This window comes from Lepidochelys kempii, chromosome 1, assembly GCF_965140265.1.
Source record: "Lepidochelys kempii isolate rLepKem1 chromosome 1, rLepKem1.hap2, whole genome shotgun sequence".
NCBI lineage: Eukaryota > Metazoa > Chordata > Testudines > Cheloniidae > Lepidochelys > Lepidochelys kempii.
In genome coordinates this window covers 289,539,215-289,560,068 of record NC_133256.1, presented here as the reverse complement: position 1 = coordinate 289,560,068, position 20,854 = coordinate 289,539,215, and the positions used below count along the sequence as shown (strand labels likewise).

At 43.0% G+C, this 20,854-nt stretch overlaps 1 protein-coding gene across 9 annotated transcripts in view; it reads left to right on the top strand.

The window, feature by feature from the left end:
• The window catches only part of SRGAP1 (SLIT-ROBO Rho GTPase activating protein 1), a 233,446-nt gene that overhangs the window by 108,326 nt on the left and 104,266 nt on the right, over positions 1-20,854 (top strand). For 6 of the 9 annotated variants that reach the window (XM_073327901.1, XM_073327900.1, XM_073327898.1 and 3 more), the window contains exons 2-3: positions 4,889-5,084; positions 14,900-15,062. The exons of 1 other annotated variant lie outside the window; for it this stretch is intronic. In XM_073327901.1, the coding sequence (XP_073184002.1) occupies positions 4,942-5,084; positions 14,900-15,062 (306 nt within the window). In that variant the 5' untranslated portion in view covers positions 4,889-4,941. Of the gene's footprint in view, positions 1-4,888; positions 5,085-14,899; positions 15,063-15,099; positions 15,282-20,854 lie in introns of those variants that run through there. 2 more of the 9 variants (XM_073327902.1, XM_073327904.1) reach the window with 2 other exon arrangements.

Here is a 20,854-nt window from a genome sequence, read left to right as displayed (position 1 = left end):
AGAATGTAAGAATTTTTGGGCAAATACAAAAGTTAGATTCACTAAAAAGGGGAGTAGTTATGATGGAATTATGTATTTTTTTTTTAAATTTAACTAGTATTGCATACACCTAGCATGCCCAGTTCAACACCCATTGAGGTTAATGGGAGTTTTCCATTGACTTCTGAGGGGGTATCTGATTAGGCCTGAAATGCCAGTGTATGTGAAAGCTGGGATGACCGATCTGATTCCTTGCTGACACATAGCTATTTTAATCATTCTGTATTGCATAGCAGTGCATTGTACCTACTCATGCTTTTAGATTGTAAACATTTTGAGTAGGGGTCTATTATTGATATGACACAGTTACTGTAGCATGCTACGTACTACTGCAATGCTATGTAGTTATGAGGTAACATGACTTGGCATTTGTTGTAGCCGCTCAAGTCAGCACAGTAGTGCAGTTTCTACAATTCTGCTTTTACACAAGGCAGTGAAATATGGTGTACGGGTAAGTGTAAGTGTTAAAAATATTATTCGCCTGCAGTGCTTGAATATCTTACCCATTGCCTGATGGAGACTGGGACACGAGTGAAAGCTAGGAACTGAAAATTCGACCCGAGGACACTGGGGTGTAGCTCATAGGGCACAGACAACCACCAAAAGAAATGGCTGAGAGATGTCAATGGGGCCAGCATTTCACCGTATATCTGTGCCCTTTATCACAGTATTTACTGATTGTTATTCTGTTTAGCAGCCTGGGAGTTGTCTTGTAATCCCAGCTGCTTCTGGACCTACAAGGAATGGCCGTTGCCCAAAGTTGGGATTCCCTCCCCCCAATACAGACACTTCTCCAGGCCTTTGTTGCCTTGATGCAGGGAGACTGCAGTGTGCTCTATATGCGACTGCACCTTAAAATAATTTAGAAATGACAGCTAGTGCAGAAAGTGGCTTCCTACTTGCTACACTGCCATTATGTCGTGCTCTTTTATTTGAGCTGGCTGTCACTTAATTTTGGCGTAAAGTTTTTAAAATGTTAGTTTTTGACTTTAAGAGCCTCTTGATTATCTGAGATGCTACCTCTCTTTCTAAATTAATAGATAATTTGTGTGTTGGGGAAACTTTGGAAAGAAATCAATATAAAGAACTTCTTATAACTGAGGCGGTAAAGGCTTTGAATTTTTTCTGCATGGAAAGTGAGAAATTAGTGTTGTGAAAATTCAGTAGCAATAGGGCTTTTTCATGTCTTCTCATGCTAGCGTTTTCTGAGACTAGGAAAAATCCATGATCTAATTCAACAATAATGCTTGAGGAGGGAGGAAATCTTTGGAAGGTAAAACCATGTTAAGGCCCATTTTAATGTAATGCAGTAGGGATCAGGTTAAAACTGCTGGGATGTAGGTCTGATTATAATGTAACTGCAGCAGAAGAAAGGGAAACATTGGTGGCTGCCATTCACTTTGAACTGGGTGTGTGTGATTAATCAACACATATTCCAGTATACTTCTGTTTTTTCTTTCCAGTACATTATTTAATACTTCAGTCAGCCTGTGTATATTATAATTAACTTTGTACAATTCCCTAATGTTTTCTGTAAACGTCATATAAGACCAGGATATATACGAGAATATAAAAGTGGAGTTGCATGTTAACTTAGTTGTAGTCCTGTATTGTCTTATGCAGGAGAGCTGGATACCATAAATTGCGATTGGGTTTAGTTCCTCAAGCCACTGAGTCGAACTGTTGTCTAGTTTAATTCAGTGATTACCAAACCCCCCTAGCTGCTTCAGGAATAACAGCATTGACTCAGATTCTCTTTTAAACCCAGTTCTTTTCCAAAAAGGTGGTGACTACAACTCAATATTGTTGTACACAGTGAGAGAAGAAATCACTTCATCCACAAGTGAAATGCAAACACCTCTGGCGTGAAAGACGGCAACTCTCTAATATCCGCAGTGCTATACAGCAGAGTAGGATTGCAACTATCCTTTAGCAGAAAAGTCATTGATTGAATGGACGGAGAAACTGAATTCCACCCTAACTCATACAGGTGGCTCTTCCATGTCAGAATTAGTGTCCTGGTGGGGGAGGGGTACCAACCTTTGCCTTTCTGATGGCTATACTGTACCTGTTCATGTATTAATTAGAGAGCTTTGGTCTCTAGTCTTTAATTATGTAGCCTTTCACAATCTTGCATGTCCAGCTTTTAGATTAAATGAAGCATAGTAATACTTCTTACAGCTCTTTGTGGAACTAGGGAGTTGATTTACGCTGAGTGGTTGAAGAGGATCCTGATGTCTTGGTGGAGTTTTCCATAATACTGATTAATGCAAAGCCCATAGTTATTAGTAGTCCTTGGGTATTTACCGCTGATAAACAATTACTAAGGTTGGTTGTCTGTTATAAAAAAAAATGTTTTTAAATCACAGCCTTATTATGACAAAAAATGAAAGTCACAACTTTCTCTTCTTTCCCCTTCTCCCACCCACCAAAATGTCACTGCACATATTGTGTTGGGAGGTGGGGGGCGGGAAATGAGGCAAAGAAAGTATCAGGAGCTGAAGAGAAGGATAAAGCTAGAAAGAGAATTGCTACTTTAAAGTCTGGTGGAACAGATCTTGATCCTCTTGCAAGGGACTAGTCTGCAGTAGTGGAGCCCTCCTTAGATCCCCTGCAGGGGGTAAGAATATAGCAACATCTTCACCTGGCAGCTGAGAGCCCCCCATGCTGGAGCCGCCCACGAAAGCAGATTCTTCCTCCCAGGAGAGGTGCTGAGAAGTTGGAAATTGTGGTGCACAAAGCAATGGAATCTGTGACTTTCTAGATAAGCAACCAGCTTTAATAATCACTACATCTTACTGCGTCTGTGCAACCTTGAGCTGTATCCATCTTTCAAATATCATTCTCTGTTTTAAAGTATTTAAAAGCTTTAAGGAAATACTGTCAGATAGAAATTTAGTCAGTTTTAAAAGGTTAGTTTAAAGTATTTTTAGATATTACACCTACTCCCAATGATCTTAGCCATTTTTGTAGATTTTCCACTCACATTTTCTTATTTCTTAAATATTTTTCTCTTCCATGTTGCTGTGGAGAAGACCTGCTCAAAGAGGGGAAAGTGTAGTGGCAAGATCCACTGACGTTCAGTATAGTTAGGATATAGTTATTTGAAAAACAAGTCCAGCTTAAAGTTACTAGTGATGTCTCTCTTAGAGTGACTATTTACACAGGCCTGTCTAAGGAATTGGATTTAGTCAGTCAAAATTACTGCTCCAAAAACGAAACTTTTGGGCTTAGCGGTAAATTCATACTACGGTTTGCGAGTTACTTAAGGAATAGTGTTCAGAACATTTCCATTAGAGTCAAAAGGCATTAAAAATAGTGGGCACATCAAGGATCTATTCTTGGGTTTCTCTTTTCTATTTCTGTTGTTAACCTTCCAGCTCCAATGTGTTTTCTCCTCTTTGCATATATATGCCATTGATAGTGTTGTCTTACAGTGGCTCATCCTTGCTGGAGGCATAGTTCTTTTCCAGTGACTTGAGTTGAAGTGAAATGAAAACCAAATACATGATTTTTTGGTTCACCTCCCAGACTATAGAAACGGATGCTCTCATTAATGATTAACACAATAGCTGGTGGCTCAAAGTAGATTTGGGAGAGACCTTTGGGATATCTCCCTCCTTGAACAACTACTGACTTAATGATTTTCTGTGCTAACACTAGTCACTTTAGCATACATTTTTGAATTCCAATTTAAGTGGTATTTCAGATTACATCTTTCCCTTCACCTGTATTTCTAAGAACAATATGGATGCAAATAATAGATACAATAAGACTTTGTGACATTATTGTTGTTTTAGTAGTATTAGTTTATAGCACCCAGTATCGTAGGTACAATATTGGTTTTGTAATGCTCCTCTGTTACAAATGTTGAGCAAACTGTACATGGGTCTCTAATACATTTAAGATTTTCTAAAGTCAGTTTACCTATTAAATGGTCACATAATTAGGAACCAGTTGAGCTCCTTTTTAACATCCAAGAGAGTCTTGCTTTTTTTACTTCAATAGATGTTGACTCAGGCTGATCATATTGTTACATTTGTAGTTTTCAGTATTGTTAACATATTTCTAAATGATTACAAAATGTTTACTCTTTTCATTGCACTATGCTGTGATAATTTTTTTAGCCTGGATTTGAATGGGACAGTGACAAAAAAAGAATATAAATGTTATGAATGAAATCATAATTTTTGCTCTGGGTATTTTCCTATTAAGTGAATGTCTTTTAAAAGAAACAGAAGGGTATTTTTAGTATAGGTATTCCTATAACTTGAGAACGATGTATTTTTACACTACAGAAATATAAACACTAAATAAACATTACCAGATGCTATTTTCAAGTGCCAATGGTGGCCACAAATCTGAAAGGAAAGCTGATCTTTTCTCTTGCCATTCTGGATAAATATTATAGGGAGGTGTTTTTTTTTTTTATTTGATTTTGTTTAAGTGTACCGGAGTCTCAAGGACCCTATGCACATCTGTGATGCATTTTGACTGTCAGAAACACCTGTTTGTTCTACTGTCATAGCTACAAATGCAACACTTGCCAGCGATCAGTATACTTGTGATACAGTAATTTCCACCTATATTAAGAATAAGAAGCAAATGTGAAAACTCAAGAGTTGTGTGGTGACTGTTGGTGACCACTCTTTTGTTGAAAGTAGTAGATAACTGTGTGGATTTTATTGATAGGTTACTTGCGCCATATAACTTTTACATGTATATAACTTCAGATTGTATTTTTTCCTCTTATTTGTGTGCTTTATTCAGAATGTGCAGCAAATATTATTTTTGTGCTATTTTTTTCTTTCCTATTTTCACTGACTTCAGTTGTGTGTGTTTCCTTTAGAGATTCGAGCTCAACTGATAGAGCAGCAGAAATGTCTGGAGCAGCAAACTGAAATGAGGGTGCAGCTTCTTCAGGACCTGCAGGATTTTTTCCGCAAGAAAGCAGAAATAGAGACAGAATATTCCCGCAATCTAGAAAAATTAGCAGAAAGGTTCATGGCAAAAACAAGAAGTACAAAGGACCATCAACAGTACAAGTAAGAGAGGTTCTCATACTCAAACTCAATTCACTTTCCAGTGTTAGAAGTGGTTTAGGTTATTTATTTTGTCAAAGGTCCAAATACTGTGTAATCAGTCATCTCTCTTGCATTTGGTCCCACTAACTTGTGGTACTGTTAAATTAGTGACTGTTCATGGCAGACTGATACAATCTCTTGAAATTTAAATTGCACAAATATTATCGTGTGAAAAGAACTTGGTGGGAAAACAAAATGTAATACACAGCTGGAAGAGATGCACAGCATTGGATATGCAAAACTGTGTGCTGATTGTTGTAATGTAGTTTTCAGAATTTGACAGTCTCATAATAAAGGCTGATCAGCCTTCCAAGAAGAGCTAGGAAGAGGTAAAAAAGGACAGAAGTGGAGGGAAACTTGTATGTATGTATGTATGTATTTTTACATATGGACTTTGCTGCTATCCTTAGAAACAAGGAAGAGTAATATTTCATACATGGCAAATGGTTGTATATGAATGTGCACAGACTACAGTAACTTTTGTGCACCGCAGAGCTGGTCAGATACTATTTGTCAAATTTATTTGGTACGTTTTGCAAAATATTTCATAAAAATTATTTGTTGAAATATTCTCGTCTATATATTTGCCCAACTTACAGAGCTGGTTCAATAATTCATGAATATATTAATTTTGTTTATTACATGTATATATAAAACCAAATTAGCTCATTCAAACCATTTTGCAATTAATCAGAATATTGGTGAATGATCAAAGACAATGCATAACAGCCAATGGCTGAAAGCTGATTCTAGATCAATTCACACTGAAAATAAGGAGCAAATTCTTAACAGTGAGGGACAAGGCCTGAAACTACTTATCAAGGGATGTGGTAGATTCTCTAATTCATTGTTGCAGTGCTTGCAATTATATCCCTTGAAGCATGTGATTATTTATGAATTGCAGCAAGAAAAAGAAAAAAAAATGCCAGGCCCTGTCTACTCTAGAAAGGATTTGTTGGTATAGTTATACTGGCAAAGTCTCCTAGTGTAGAAGCCGTGTAGACCAGCAAAAGGGTTCTTTTGCAGTAAAGTTTCTTCCAGTTTCCCCAAACAAAATAAGCTATGCCTGCAAAAGGACTTTTCCCCCCAATATAACTGTATCTACACTATAGGGTTGCTGATAAGTGGACCCCTGAGGCCACACCCCCTGATCTGCCTCTTCACCCCAAGGCCCCACCCTCTTCTCTGCCTCTTTCCCCAAGGCCCCACCCCATTGTACACTCCTCTTCCCCCCTGTTGCTTGGCGGATCGTCTCAAGAAGCCTGCCTGCAGATAGAAGGCAGCCCCAGCTGAGCACGGGCTGGGACAGATTAATGAGCCAGCACCTCTCCCTGCCCAACAGTAACCGGACTTTTGATTCATCTGCCATTTAGGGTTGCTGGGTCCCCTTTTCAACCAGACTTTCCGGTCGAAAATGGGCACCTGGCAACACTAAATGGCACCCAGACACAGAAGCCAAAAACCAGTCTGTCTGGGTGGCAACTAGGGTTGCCAACCTTCCCGGATTGACCGGGGGTCTCCCAGAATCGGTATTGATCTCCCATGGGCTACTGAAACCAATCCAGGAGATTTTAATAGGGTGCTAGAAGTCCAGTCGGTGGGGGTGATGCAGCAGGGCTAAGGCAGGCTCCCTACCTGCCCTGGCTCTGTGCAGTCCCCGGAAGCTGCCAGCACGTCCCTCTAGCTCTTAAGTGGAGAGGTGGCTCGGAGGTCCTTGTGCACTGACCCCGCCCCGAGCGCCGACTCCACAGCTCCCTTTGACCAGGAACCGTGGCCAGTGGGAGCTGGGGGGTGGGGGTGCGCCTGCAGGTAAGGGCAGCGTGCACAGCCGCCTGACCGCCCCTGAGCCTAGGAGCCAGACATGCCAGTCACTTCCAGGAGCCGCCCGAGGTAAGTGCTGCCTGGCCGGAGCCCGCACCCCTCACCCCCTCCCGCAACCAAACTCCCTCCCAGAGCCCGCACCCCCCCCACACCTCAACCTCTCCTGCACCCTAACCCCCGGCCCATCTCCTCACTCCCTCCCTCCCACACCCAGACTCCCTCACAGAGCCTGCATCACCTCCCAACCTCCAGCCCTGAGCCCCCCTCTCACCCAAACTCCCTCCTGCACCCCAATCCTCTTCCCCAGGCTTAGCCCAGACCCTCCTCCCACACTCCAAACCCCCTAGCCCAGACCCCGCACCCCCTCCCACACACCAACTCCCTGCCCCAACCCGGTGAAATTGAGTGAAGGTGGGGGAGGGAGGAGGGATGGAGTGAGCGGGGGCGGGGCAAGGGTGTTTGGGTTTGTGGGATTAGACAGTTGGCAACACTACTACACTAGGGCTTTTACCAGCACAGAAATGTCTGCTATAGGTGTGATTGTTCTTGACACTGTAACCAATATAACTATGCCAGCAAAAGTTTTAAATATAGACCAGGCCTCTGTTTCTAGCACTCATGGTTGTAGAGGAAAACTTGAATCTAAACATTCAAACACCAAAAGGCAAATAAAAAGACTCTTTTAAAAAATATCATTACTTGTAAAGCAGTGCCACATCTTTTTGGGATCGTGATTTTTGCATTCTTGGGGATTGGCATTTTATCTTTAAATCAGGATTGGATGTCTTCCTAAAAGACATGCTGTAGCTCAACGAGAAATTATGATTTTGACGAAGGAATTACAGGGTGAGGTTCTGTGGTCTGTGTTCTGCAGAAGAACAAACTAGATGAATATAGTGGTCACTTCTGACTTTAAAATATATGAATTAGCAGGATATTTTTAAACTATCTGGCTGAAGATCTTTGTAAGTGAATTTAATGTAGTTCACCTACATTGTCAACTATACATGAGGATTCTGTGTACTCTTTGGCAACTCAGACCTAAATCCTGCATGGGAGGGCCTCTGATTTTTGCAATACCAACTTCTGCATCAAACTGAAAATATTGTGGTAGCTTCAAGCAAACTAAGTGGTGTTGTTTAGTGAATAAATATGAAAATGAATAATATAATTAGTACAGGAATCCTGGTGTTAATATTGTAATAAATAGTATTTACTTTATATTGTCCCCATATCTTCAATATGCCACATACTTTTGTAGTGACAAAAACAACTTTTGTTATATAAATTTGTCAAGGACAAAGCTGGAGGTTTTACAACTGGGTAGTGCCAGTTGAGGCTTTTGCATGTAACTTCTTTCCCTTCTGCGCTTGGGAAGCACCAAAATTAAAAGTTATGGGGTAACTAGAACTCCTCCTACCCTCCTCCAGCAACCCTTGACAGCAGCCTGACTTATAAATTGTTCTCTAGATGGTTTCCTAGTTAACACTCCATTGAGATGAATGGGGCAGTTCATCACACTCAGAACTGTTTGCAGACTCTCATACACGGCACTTTATCAGTTGCATTTGGTTCATGTCAGGAAAGTTTTCTTTGCAACTAGAAATGGGATAGCCTGAATATTCTAGATTCATAAGATAAAATCCTGGTTCCACTGAAGTAAATGGCAACACTTCCATTGAATGTCAATGGAGACAGAATTTCACGCATATATTTTAAAGCTAGGGACCACAATGATAATCTAGTAGGAGCTCCATCATAATACAGGCCATAAGATTTCAGTGTGGTAGTAATTTCTGCATCAAGCCAAGAAGCTCAGTACACCTTCTTGAGCTTACACTGTGATATCCCCAGCAAGCCAGTTTGCCTAATGGCCAAATGCCTGTGCTTTGCTTTCTCCCTGAGGGTTATGAACAACAGTATAATGTCACCAGTTACAACTTACCCCACAGCTCTTTCTAAGCAAGCACCTTTATTCTTAAGGTAAAAACATTACAGAGAAAATCTACTTAAAAAAAAAAAAAGATTTAAACACACAAAGTATGCCAGGAGTCACTCACCAGTCTTATGGGGTCCTATTAGATCAAAGTTTTTCCAACCCATTGGCAAGGGTTGGAGCTCCCCTTGGACAGAAGGTCCTGTCCATTTGCTGGATCAGAAAGAAGTCAGTGTCAGTTCAATCTCTTCCTTTTATACCAAAAGCCCTTTCTTTGTCGTCTTGTCTCTGGAAAAGCCAGCTTGAAGCAGTATATGAAAACCACTGCGGGGTGGGAGTGGTACCTCTCTAGAGTAGTTTAGTCTCAGTGACTTGCCTTAGTCACCCTCCACTGTTTTTAGTTCCTGAAGGAGCTGTGGTAACCATCCCCTATGGAATAGAACACAGTTACACATAAACCATTCATAGATTAACACTATATGCACTTTGACAGTAACTACCAAGGAAAGTGGTGGATTTTCCATTTCTTGAAGTCTTCAGATAAAGACTGGATGCCTTTCTGGAAGATATGCTTTATTCAAACAAAAATTGTTGCACGCAGTTCAGAGATCATTCGATGAAATTCTATAGCCTGTGTTGTACAGGAGGTTAGAATAGATTCATAATGGCAAATATCCCCAATGGCAAGAGACTCAAACACTAGATGGGGAGGGCTCTGAGTTACTACAGAGAATTCTTTCCCAGGTATCTGGTTTGTGGGTCTTGCCCATATGCTCAAGGTCTAACTGATCGCCATATTTGGGGTTGGGAAGGAATTTTCCCCCCAGTTCAGATTGGCAGAGACCCTGGGGGGTGGGGAGATTCGCCTTCCTATGCAGCATGAGGCACAGGTCACTTGCAAGTTTACATTAGTGTAAAGGTGGATTCTCTGTAACTTGAAGTCTTTAAACTATGATTTGAGGACTTCAGTAACTCAGCCAGAGGTTATGGGTCTATTACAGGAGTGGGTGGGTGAGGTTCTGTGGTCTGCACTGTGCAGGAGGTCCCTTCCAGCCTTTAAGGCTATGCGGCTATAGATTCCAAGGCCAGAAGGGACCATTGTGATCATCTAGCCTGACCTTCTGTATAACACTGGCCATGGAACTGTCCCAAAATAATTCGTAAAGCATAGCTTTAAAAAAAAATCCTCTCTTGATTTAACAATTCTTCTTTGAGTGATTGCTCATATCCATTCCAATAGGTGTGTGTGCATGCACGATAGTCGGAAGTTTTTTACCCTAGCGGTACCCGTCGGGTCAGCTGTGGAGCCCACTGGAGTGGTGTCTTTATGGCGGTGTATTTAGGTCCCTGTCGACCCCCTGCTTGCTCAATTCCTTCTTACCATCAGTGACTGTCATTGGAGCAACTGGTCTCTTGCTTTAGCAAGTGCTTCCTAGTTGTTATCCTTCACTATCTTAGTCAGTCAGTTAGTTAGTTCATTAGTATGTTTCATTTGGGGGGTTCCCCCCCTATATTTTTTCCTCGTTGCCGGGGCATGCTGCAGCCCCAAGGGTTCAAGCTGTGCGATAGGTGTGGTAAGCCTGTGCCCAGAGGGGATCTGCACGCCACTTGTCTGAAGTGCCTGGAAGACGGTCATTTGTAGGACAAGTGCACCATCTGTAGAGGCTTCAAGCCCAGCACTAAGAGGGAGAGAGACGATCACCTCAAGCTCCTCTTGATGGAGTCCGCTCTCCGGCCACAACCAGCTGAAGAGCCGGCACAGGCAACCTCAGGGCACAGCGCACCGGCCTCGGTGCGGGACACCTTGACACCGAGGAAGGGCTCACATAAGGAACATCAGCACAGTTTCCCTGCGTGGAAGGCTGGCTCATCGGTGCGGCACTGATCACAATCCCCGGTGCCACATAAGAAGAAGGCGGCGGAACGGGGCCGCTCTTCCACAAGAAGAGCGAACAGGACTCCAGCAGGGTGCATCCCACGTTGGGACACCAGAAGGCTGGTTTGTCGGTCCCAGCACTGTCAACTCCAGCCTCAAGGGGAGGTCCGTCAAGTCCGGTGCTGGTGGACTCTCTGGTCCAGGAATTGTTGGAGGAGGACGTAGACCTCCCCTCTACACCGGACACTTTCGAGGCTGCGCAAGGATTTAATTGCCATGACAGCAAAGTCCCGCACCTGCTATTCCCGTGCACCGGCTCAAGCCCCGGCTGCTGCACCGCTTCTGACACCTTCTGCGGCTCTGTCGGTGGCACCGATGGCAGCACCTCCTATCTGGCACCGGGGCAAGCCCACCATGATGCGGTGTCATTCCCCATTGCTGCAGTACCACGTCCTGGCACTGTCAGGATCTACCCCTCCCTGGTCAGGCACGGACTATTCATCGGAGTCAGAGGCAGAGTTCATAGATACTAAGGTCAGAAGGGACCGTTATGATCATATAGTCTGACCTCCTGCACAACGCAGGCCACAGAATTTCACCCATCCACTCCTGTGAAAAACCTCTCACCTATGTGGAGTTGTACGTGTCCCGACGCAGCTGATACCAGTTGAGATCCTGGCACTGGTCTCGGCACCGTAGGGTGGAGGAACACTCGGTACTGATGGTGTCCTGGCCTCCTCAGTGGCAGGGAACAGTACAATGGTCCTTTTGGACACCTTGGGCCTACCGCCAGGGCCCAGGGCATGGTTCCAGAGCAGCATCGGTGGTCTCCATTGCCCGTGCCCCTCCTTTTGCGACATCTGTTGCCCCTGATCAGTCCACCACAAGGTTCAGACATTGGGCCTCCTGCATCAAGCGCATGGTCAGGGACACCTACGCCGGCACTTCCTGTACTACCAGTAGCAGCGATGATGGGTGTCCCTGAGCAAGTCACCAGGAAGACCCCGTCCCACCTCACGCCTCTTCTTCTTCCTCGCTGGGCAAGGCAGTGGCGGGCACTACCACGTCCCTTCCAGCGATGGACATGAAAGCACACCAGGACCCCCTTAGGAGGGTGACCTAGAACCTCAACATGATGACAGAGGAGGTGGTGGAAGACTTGGACCCAATGGTGGACATACTCACCCCAAAGGGTTCCTCCAAGGTGGCACTGCCTCTTATAAAAACCATTCAGAATGCCATGAAGGTACTCTGGCAAACCCCAGCTTCTATACCACCAACGGCCAGGGGAGTAGAGAGGCGTTACTTTGTCCCTCAGAAGGGGTATGAGCACCTCTTCACCCTCCCCAACCCAGGACCTTGGTAGTGGACGCACCAAACCACAAAGAGCAGCGGGGGCAGCTGAGGCCCGTCCCTAAGAAGCTGGACCTCTTCAGTCAAAAGGTGTCCCGGTTCCAAAGCATCAAGGGCATCATCATCAGCCTCCACCGATTCCCAACTACCATGGCCAGAAACTGCGTGAAGCCTCTAGGGCATATGGCAGCCTGCACATATGTAGTGCAGGTTGCGCCTTCGCCCGCTCCAGGCTTGGTTGGGGAGGATATACAGACCCAGCCGGGACTCTCTGGATAGACTGGTTACCCTTCTGCCCAAGCTTCTTGAATCCCTCAGCTGGTGGCTATAACCTCAGGTGATCTGTGCGCCTTCGCCAAACCTCAGCCTTCACTGTCGCTTGTCACGGACGCATCAGAGGCGGGCTGGGGAATGCACCTGGGCAGTATCAAACTCAAAGCATGTGGTCACAAACAGAACTGTGGCCTCATATCAACATCAGGGAGCTGAGAGCGGTTCACCTGGCTTGCCAGACGTTCCGGGCCCATCTTCAGGGCAAATGTGAATCAGTACTGATGGACAAAACCACAGCGATGTTCTATATAAACAGACAGGGAGTCACCTATTGGAATGAACATGAGCAATCACTCGAAGAAGAAAAGATGGTTACCCACTTTTCATAACTGTTCTTCGAGATGTGTTGTTCCATGTCCATTCCAAATCCCGCCCTCCTCCCCTCTGTTGGAGTATTCCAGCAAGAAGGATCTGACAAGTGGCGGGTCAACAGGGACGTATATACAATGCCATAAAGGTGCCACTCCAGGGGGCTTCACAGCTGACCCAACGGGTACCACTAGGGTAAAAAACTTCAGATGATCATGCACGCAGCACGTGCACACACCTATTGGAATGGACATGAGCAACACATCTCGAAGAACAACAGTTACAAAAGGTAGGTAACCGTCTTTTGTTGGTGATGAAGAATCTACTACGATCCTTGGTAAATTGTTCCAGTGGTTTAAAATGTATGCCTTATTTCTAATCTGAATTTGTCTAGCTTCAACTTCCAGACACTGGATTATGTTATACCTTTCTCTGCTAGTTTGAAGAGCACATTATTAAATATTTGTTCCCCATGTAGATACTTATCAATTGTAATCAAGTTACGCTTAACCATTTCTTTGTTAAACTAAATAGATTGGGCTTTGAGCCTGTCACTGTAAGGCAGGTTTTCTAATCCTTTAATCATTCTCATGGCGTTTCTCTGAACCCTCTCCAATTTATTAACATCCTTCTTGAATTGTGGGCACCAGAACTGGACACAGTCTTCCAGCTGCTGTTGCACCAGTGCCAAATAGATAAAATAACCTCTCTACTCCTACTTGAGATTCCCCGGTTTATGCACCCTGTGATCATGTTTGTCACACTGAGAGCTCATATTCAGCTGATTATCCACCAGGCCCACAAAATCTTTTTCAAATTCAGTGCTTCCCAGGATAGAGTCCCCCATCTTATAAGAATGGCCTACGTTCTTTGTTCCTGGATGTATACATCTACATTTAGCAATATTAAAACACGCATTGTTTGCTTGCGCCCAGTTTACCAAAACATCCAGATTGCTCTGAATCAGTGAGTTGTCCTCTATTTATCACTCCCACAATTTTTATGTCAACTAGGTGATCTAATGGTCCCTACTGGCCTTAAAATCTATGAAATATATTCTACAATGTTTTAATATGCTCCTGGTGCACAGAAGGAGAAGTTACCGAAAATTGCTACTGCTCAGGCTTGGCAGGTAACACTGAAACTGAAATATCAGAGTCCACCACAAGGACTGTTTGCAAGAATTTTTTTAACTAATATTTTATACTAGATGTTAAGGATTGGGGGGAGCCAGAAATCTCAAGAATGTGGTTTTTAGGTCATTAAGTAATTTATTTTGGCATTTTTAATAAAAGGTTTCATAAACTATATGTGATTTAAGTACTCAGACTGGGGTGGAAAGAGTCTGTAATGGAAACACAGAGATGCTGAACTACTGAAAAACAGCCCTGTCATATCAGCGGCCCTCATACTATATCACCGCAATTGACAATGTTACATGAATATTAGTAATCAAATGGAATTTATGAATGCAGATCAGAGTTAGGAGACGCATACTGTTACGGACATTTTTAAAACTGTCACAATTAAATTTATTACAGTGAACAGTATTTTGATAGACAAGCACACCTATGATTTCTTTCTTATAAAGTATTTCGACTATGCTTATTGGGCAAGATTTTCAGTGCTAAGAGAAATAATTAGTACAACTCTTTTGCAATGACCTGTATAGATTCTGAATGTTATATATTGTCCATCTGTGAGCAACTGCAAACTTTGTGTCAAGTTTTTGATATTTGCAGATAGGTTGTAATGATATGAATTATTTAGTTTTTCTATTTGTGCCTCATGGGGCTTGTAAAACATGTCTTAAAATACTATGTAAAGCTTGACTAACCAAATATATTCCAAGAAAGGATTGACTGACTGTTCAGAAACAGATTTAGGTCCAAATCCAGTTTACTTTATTCACAAGAGTAACCCTGTTGACTTCTGTGGGACTACTTGCATGGATAAAGGGATCAGAACTTGACTTCCAGCATTTATCCTGGCACATACATGTGCATTCTTTCTTTACAGAGATCAGTTGTTGTTTAATTTAAATTAAACTTAAATTGTTGGGTTCATGTTTATGTATATCTGATGGAGGATGGGTGTGGCAAGGAGATGTTTCTAATATGTTAATTATGTAACATATATACTCTTTAGGAAAGACCAGAATCTCTTATCTCCAGTGAATTGTTGGTACTTACTCCTAAACCAAGTGAGAAGAGAAAGCAAAGACCATGCAACTTTGAGCGATATCTATCTGAACAACGTTATCATGCGCTTCATGCAGATAAGTGAGGATTCCACCAGAATGTTCAAAAAGGTAATATATATCATGTTGAATTTCAGTTACCATTGAAAGGCAAGTGTCTAAGAGGTAGAATTTTAAGGGAAGATTCAGCAGTCTAGTAACATAATCTGCTTTAGCATATTAATTGATTTTTCATGGCAATTTTCACAGGGAAAATTTTTACTACGAATGTAGTGGGGAACGTACTATCTGATGGTGACCTCAGGAACTGAACTGCTTTAAATTCAGGAGGTGAGGAAGAAGCCCCATTCTTTGCTCAAAAGTGTATTGTGAAGTCAGGCAGGAAGGAGAAAACAGTTCAACCTAGAAGTGACAAAAGAATATTGTTGGATTATCTGTAGAAATGCTGTATGGCCATGGTGGTTCTTCATGTACATGCAGCTGTGTATTCCACTTAGCTGTGTGGGCACCCAACTCATCAGAGCCGGATAATTTTGCCTAACAGTACTCATAAAGGGGCAGCGCTTGTGCTTCGTGCCATAGTTCCTCCTTTGGATATATGAGGCACTGCTGCCTCAACCCCCACCCCTCAGTTCCTTCTTACCACCAGTGGCTGGAGTTGGAGCTCTGTGTGGTTTTCACCTCACAATCCCTCTATTTCTTAATGACTTTTCTAGTTGTATTTAGTTAATTTACACTGTTAGTATCATATTAGTGTTAGTTTAAGTTGTTTCCCTGATGATGCCCTCAGCATGGTTTAAACATTGTCCGTCATATGGGAACCAATCCCCAACAATGATCCACGCACACGTGGTGCTTACCGTGCTTAGGGGAAGCCCACATCAAGGAGCAATGTTGGATTTGCAGATTGTTCACCAAACGAATTCAGGTGGCGAGTAATCTTTGTGTAAGCCGCACCTGCTTGAACAGGCTGTTCGGCCTGCTTCGGCACTGAGGTACTCGTCAGATCAGAGGTTGCTCTCGGGCTCTGAGAGTGCTGCCATTTCGTGCTCTGGAACTGGTGCCTCTCCAAAGACACATGGAGGAGTCATTCCCTCTTGAGTGCCCCGAGGAAAAAGCCAGTACAGGTTGCATAGTGATTCATCTGCCTCCTCCAGAAGAAGCATGTATCAGCACGGTGTGAATGCCGGCACGTGGAATGGAGTAGGTCCAGTCAATAATTCCCTGATACCAGGCGGTGAGGTCAGAGACCATTGACTCCAGTTTCGGCCCTGGGGCTTCCATTGAGTCTGGTACCAGCAAGGATGATGCAGCACTGGCTGTTTCTGCATCAACAGTGTATTAGGCAGCAATGAACCTCCTCTCCCTTCGTGTTCCAGCCTCTCCCTTGGTCCAGGACTTTGCCAGTACTGCATCATTTATAGCTCCGTTGGCTGAGTGGCCCACTGAACCTGTGGGTCTGTTGGTATCATACCTCAATGTTACCCTTACACAGTCAGTGGAAGTGGGGCTGAGGCCAGGCTCGGCACAAGGGACCTCCTCAGTACCAGGAACTTTTTCAGCACCCCTGCTGTCAGCTTTATTTTCATCCCAAGACAATTCTATGGTGCTTGGCTCTTCCTCTCCTTCAGTACCAGAGGATTTCAAGAAGCACCAGAACCTTTTGCGGTGCATGGCTGCTTTCTTGAGTATTCAAGGAGAGTTCCTGGAGGAGAACACGTTGGATATCCTGCAGCTGTCTGCCCTTGGAGAGGTGTCCTCCCTATTAACAGTGAACTCCTAGAGCCTGCTAAGATTCTCTGGAGTATGCTGGCTTTGGTACCACCTGTAGCAAAGCACATGGAAAAATCGCTACCTTGTTCCAGTGCAGGGATTTGTGGGTTTTTACTCCCATCCAGCCCCAAATTCCTTGGACATAACCACGGTGAACAATAGAGCTTGGCAGGGCAGATTTACATGCACTCCCAAGAATAAGGATGCTAAATTAATGGACCTGATGGGTAGGAAGATTCACACCACCTCCTCCTTGTATATGTGGTTTGACAACCAGAAGGTATTGCTGTCCAAGTACAACATTGTCAATTGGACAGCTAAGTCTAAGTTTGCAGGTTTTCTGACTTCCTTGTGCTGTCAGTTTAGCTTCCCATACCCTTTCCTCTTCATCCCAACCTACTCAGACAGACTCCTGGTTGCACCTTGAATCCCATGCTCAGCTCACTGGATCTCATGGCGTGGCTGCATAATGGCTGAATAAGAAGGAAATGCGGTGTTTGGTGGCTGTTCAACAAGTCCTACTCAACAGTAGAAAGTCCTCTACCTGAATGGCCTATTCAGTGAAATGGAAGCAGTTTTTAGGATTGTTCTTGATCCATGGAGTTCAGCTGATGCTGGCTTCTGTTCAGGACATCTTGCAGTATTTGCTGCACCTTCAGTCATTGGGCCTTGCGCATATCTCATTGACAGTAAAGTATTTAAGGGTGGCAATTTTGCAACAGAAAAGCTTCAAAAACAGACTCCAACGAGAAACTGCTGAGCTCGAATTAATATGCAAACTAGATACCATTAACTTGGGTTTGAATAGAGACTGAGAGTGGCTGGGTCATTACACATATTAAATCTATTTCCCCATGTTAAGTATCCTCACACCTTCTTGTCAACTATGTAAATGGGCCATCTTGATTATCATTACTAAAGTTTTTTTCTCCTGCTGATAATAGCTCATCTTAACTAATTAGCCGCTCACAGTTTGTATGGCAACTTCCAACTTCTCTGTATATGTGTGTGTGTGTGTGTGTGTATATATATACATACTTACTGTATGTTCCATTCTATGCATCCGATGAAGTGCGCTGTAGCCCACAAAAGCTTATGCTCTAATAAATTTGTTAGTCTCTAAGGTGCCACAAGTACTCCTGTTCTTTTTGAGTATAACTAAAGTGTGTGGTTTTAGTAGGAAGAACACAGGAAGATGGACACAGTAGTTCCAAAATGAAATAGCTGGTATCAGTCAATATCTGTGGGGCAGACTTTTTGTTCTGCAATATAAACCACAAGTCTTCCCTGGATAGGAGGCACTTCTTACTTATAATAAAAGCATGTCGTGTAGTTGTAGCCATGTCGGTTTCAGGATATTAGAGAGATAAGGTGAGTGAAGTAATGTCTTTTATTGGACCAATTTTTGAAAGCTTGTCTCTCTCTCCAACAGAAGTTGGTCCAATAAAAGATATTACCTCACCCACCTTGCCTGTCTTCTAATACGAGGAAACACAGCAATTAGACTGCATATATCTAAAGATATATCTTGATAACAAATCATGCTTTAACTAAATAACTTGTATCATACAGCAGCTTTTCGTTTACTCTTAATACACCTTATTTTCCTGTTAAGTCCTCCAATGTTTTTGTTTGGTAAGGGAGACTGAAAATAAGCATGTGATCTCTTCCCAATTTAATTAAAGTAAGTCCTCCTTTTATTCATGCTTTTACCACAGTTGCACAATTAATTCTGTGACACTGACAAACATAAAAAAACCTACAGAAAATAGAGCTGGAATAATTAGATTAAATCTGTCTCTAGGCCTCGATCTGGCTCCTTGATTTCAAAGCCTTCTCAGTCTAGGCTGCAGCCGTTGGTTTATATGTCTTCTTTCTAAGCAGAAGTTCATACAGGTAGGGTCCGATTAGTGCTTCAGGTACACTGACGTTTATTCATTTTTCAGCAGCAATATCCGGCATTACATGATTTTAATGTCCTTTTAGATCATAGAAAGTTCGAGGTAGTTTTACCTTATCAACTATAATCTTTCAGTTTAAATGCTTTAGAGATACCCAGTTATAGCATTTTGTGCCCAAAGTTACAAGAGCATATTACTTGAAGTGTTTGGGCCCATGAGCCTCGCTTCTTTGTCAAGAGAAAAATTAGGACAGTCCTAGAGAACAGAAAGAAACAAATCAAGAGAAGTAAAAGATGGAAAACTCTTGAGGAGCTTTAAACAATATATATGGCTTGGAAACATTCAGTTGTGTACATAGCTTATGGTATGTTGCAGATTTGTTTACTATAATGAGATGATAGCCCAGTGGTTTGAGCATTGGCCTGCTAAACCCAGGGTTATGAGTTCAATCCTTGAGGAGGCCATTTAGGGATCTGGGGCAAAAATTGGGGGAGTGCTCCTGCTTTGAGCAAGGGGTTGGACTAGATGACCTCCTGAGGTCCCTTCCAACCCTATATTCTTTGATTCTATGATACTCAGTACTATTCAGGATCACATGGAGACAGCCTGTGTTTGAACTTGAAGAAATGGGCCTTGTAAAAACAACAGAACTATTTTTTCAGCTAAGAACGTCATGTCCTAGAAGTCTTTCCTTGTTTGTTTAGGCTTTATATTGCTCTTTCATAACAAGAGACATCAAGCAGCTGTCCCTGGACTAGTCTCCAGGCCCCAGTGGCAGTCCACCTGAAGTGTATTAATGTGAAGATGCTATGTGAGAAGCTATAAAAACAAATACACCTAGAAATCAAGTCAGTACTAGCTGAACACTCATCTGTTGAAACAACAGAAGAGAAGAATCCATCCATAACAAAAGATAAGAACTCGGGCCTTTAATGTTAGAAGCCCTGGTCCCAAAGAGCCCTGCTTATCCTATATCCAGATCTAATACACAGGGACATTTAAATTAAGCCTTCTCCACAGAGGTTTGCTTCCTTCCTTATTCAGTCTTAGGTCTGGTGTACACTGAAAAGTTACATTGCTATAGCTACATCTCTCAGGGGTGTGAAAAATCCACACCCCTGAGAGACATTGCGAAGCCGACCTAACCCCCAGTTTAGACAGCACTAGGTCAAGAGAATAATTCTTCTTGACCTAGCTAATGCCTTTCAGGGGGATGGATTGCCTATAGCAATGGTAGAACCCCTCCTATTGATGTAGTGAATATCCACACTGAAGTGCTCGTAAACTTTAAGGTCAAAAGGGATCATCGTGATCATCTAGTCTGACCTTCTGCACATTGCAGGTTACAGAACTTCATCCACCCTCTCCTGTAATAGACCCCTAACCTCTGGCTGAGTTACTGAAGTCCTCAAATTGTGATTTAAAGACTTCAAGTTACAGAGAATTCACCATTTACACTAGTTTAAACCTACAAGTGACCCGTGCCCCATGTTGCGGAGGAAAGTGAAAACCCCCCAGGGTCTCTACCAATCTGACCCAGGGGAAAATTCCTTCCCAACCTCAAATATGGCAATCAGCTAGACCCTGAGCATGTGGGCAACACCCACCAGGCAGATACCTGGGAAAGAATTATCTGTAGTAACTCAGAGCCTGCCCCTTTTAATGGCCTGTGTCGAGTCATTGGGGATTTTTGCTACTGGCATTCGCCGATTGTCCATATGCCATTGTAGGCAGTCCCATCATACCATCCCTTCCAAAAACTTATCAAACTCAGTCTTGAAACCAGTTAGGTTTTTGCCCCCACTGCTCCCCTTGGAAGACTGTTCCAGAACTTCACTCCTCTGATGGTTAGAAATCTTCACCTAATTTCAAGCCTAAACTTGTTGATAGCCAATTTATATCCATTTGTTCTTGGGTCCACATTGGTGCTTAACTTAACTAACTCCTCTCTCTCCCTTGTATTTATTCCTCTGATGTATTTAGAGAGAGCAATCATCTCTCTCTTCAGCCTTCTTTTGGTTAGGCTTAACAAGCCAAGCTCTTTGCCTTCTCTCATAAGACAGGTTTTCCATTCCTCAGATCATCCTAGTAGCCCTTCTCTGTACCTGTTCCAGTTTGAATTCATCTTTCTTAAGCTTGGGAGACCACAATTGCACACACTGTTCCAGATAAGGTCTCACCAGTGCCTTGTACAATGGTACTGACACTTTCCTGTCTCTACTGGAAATA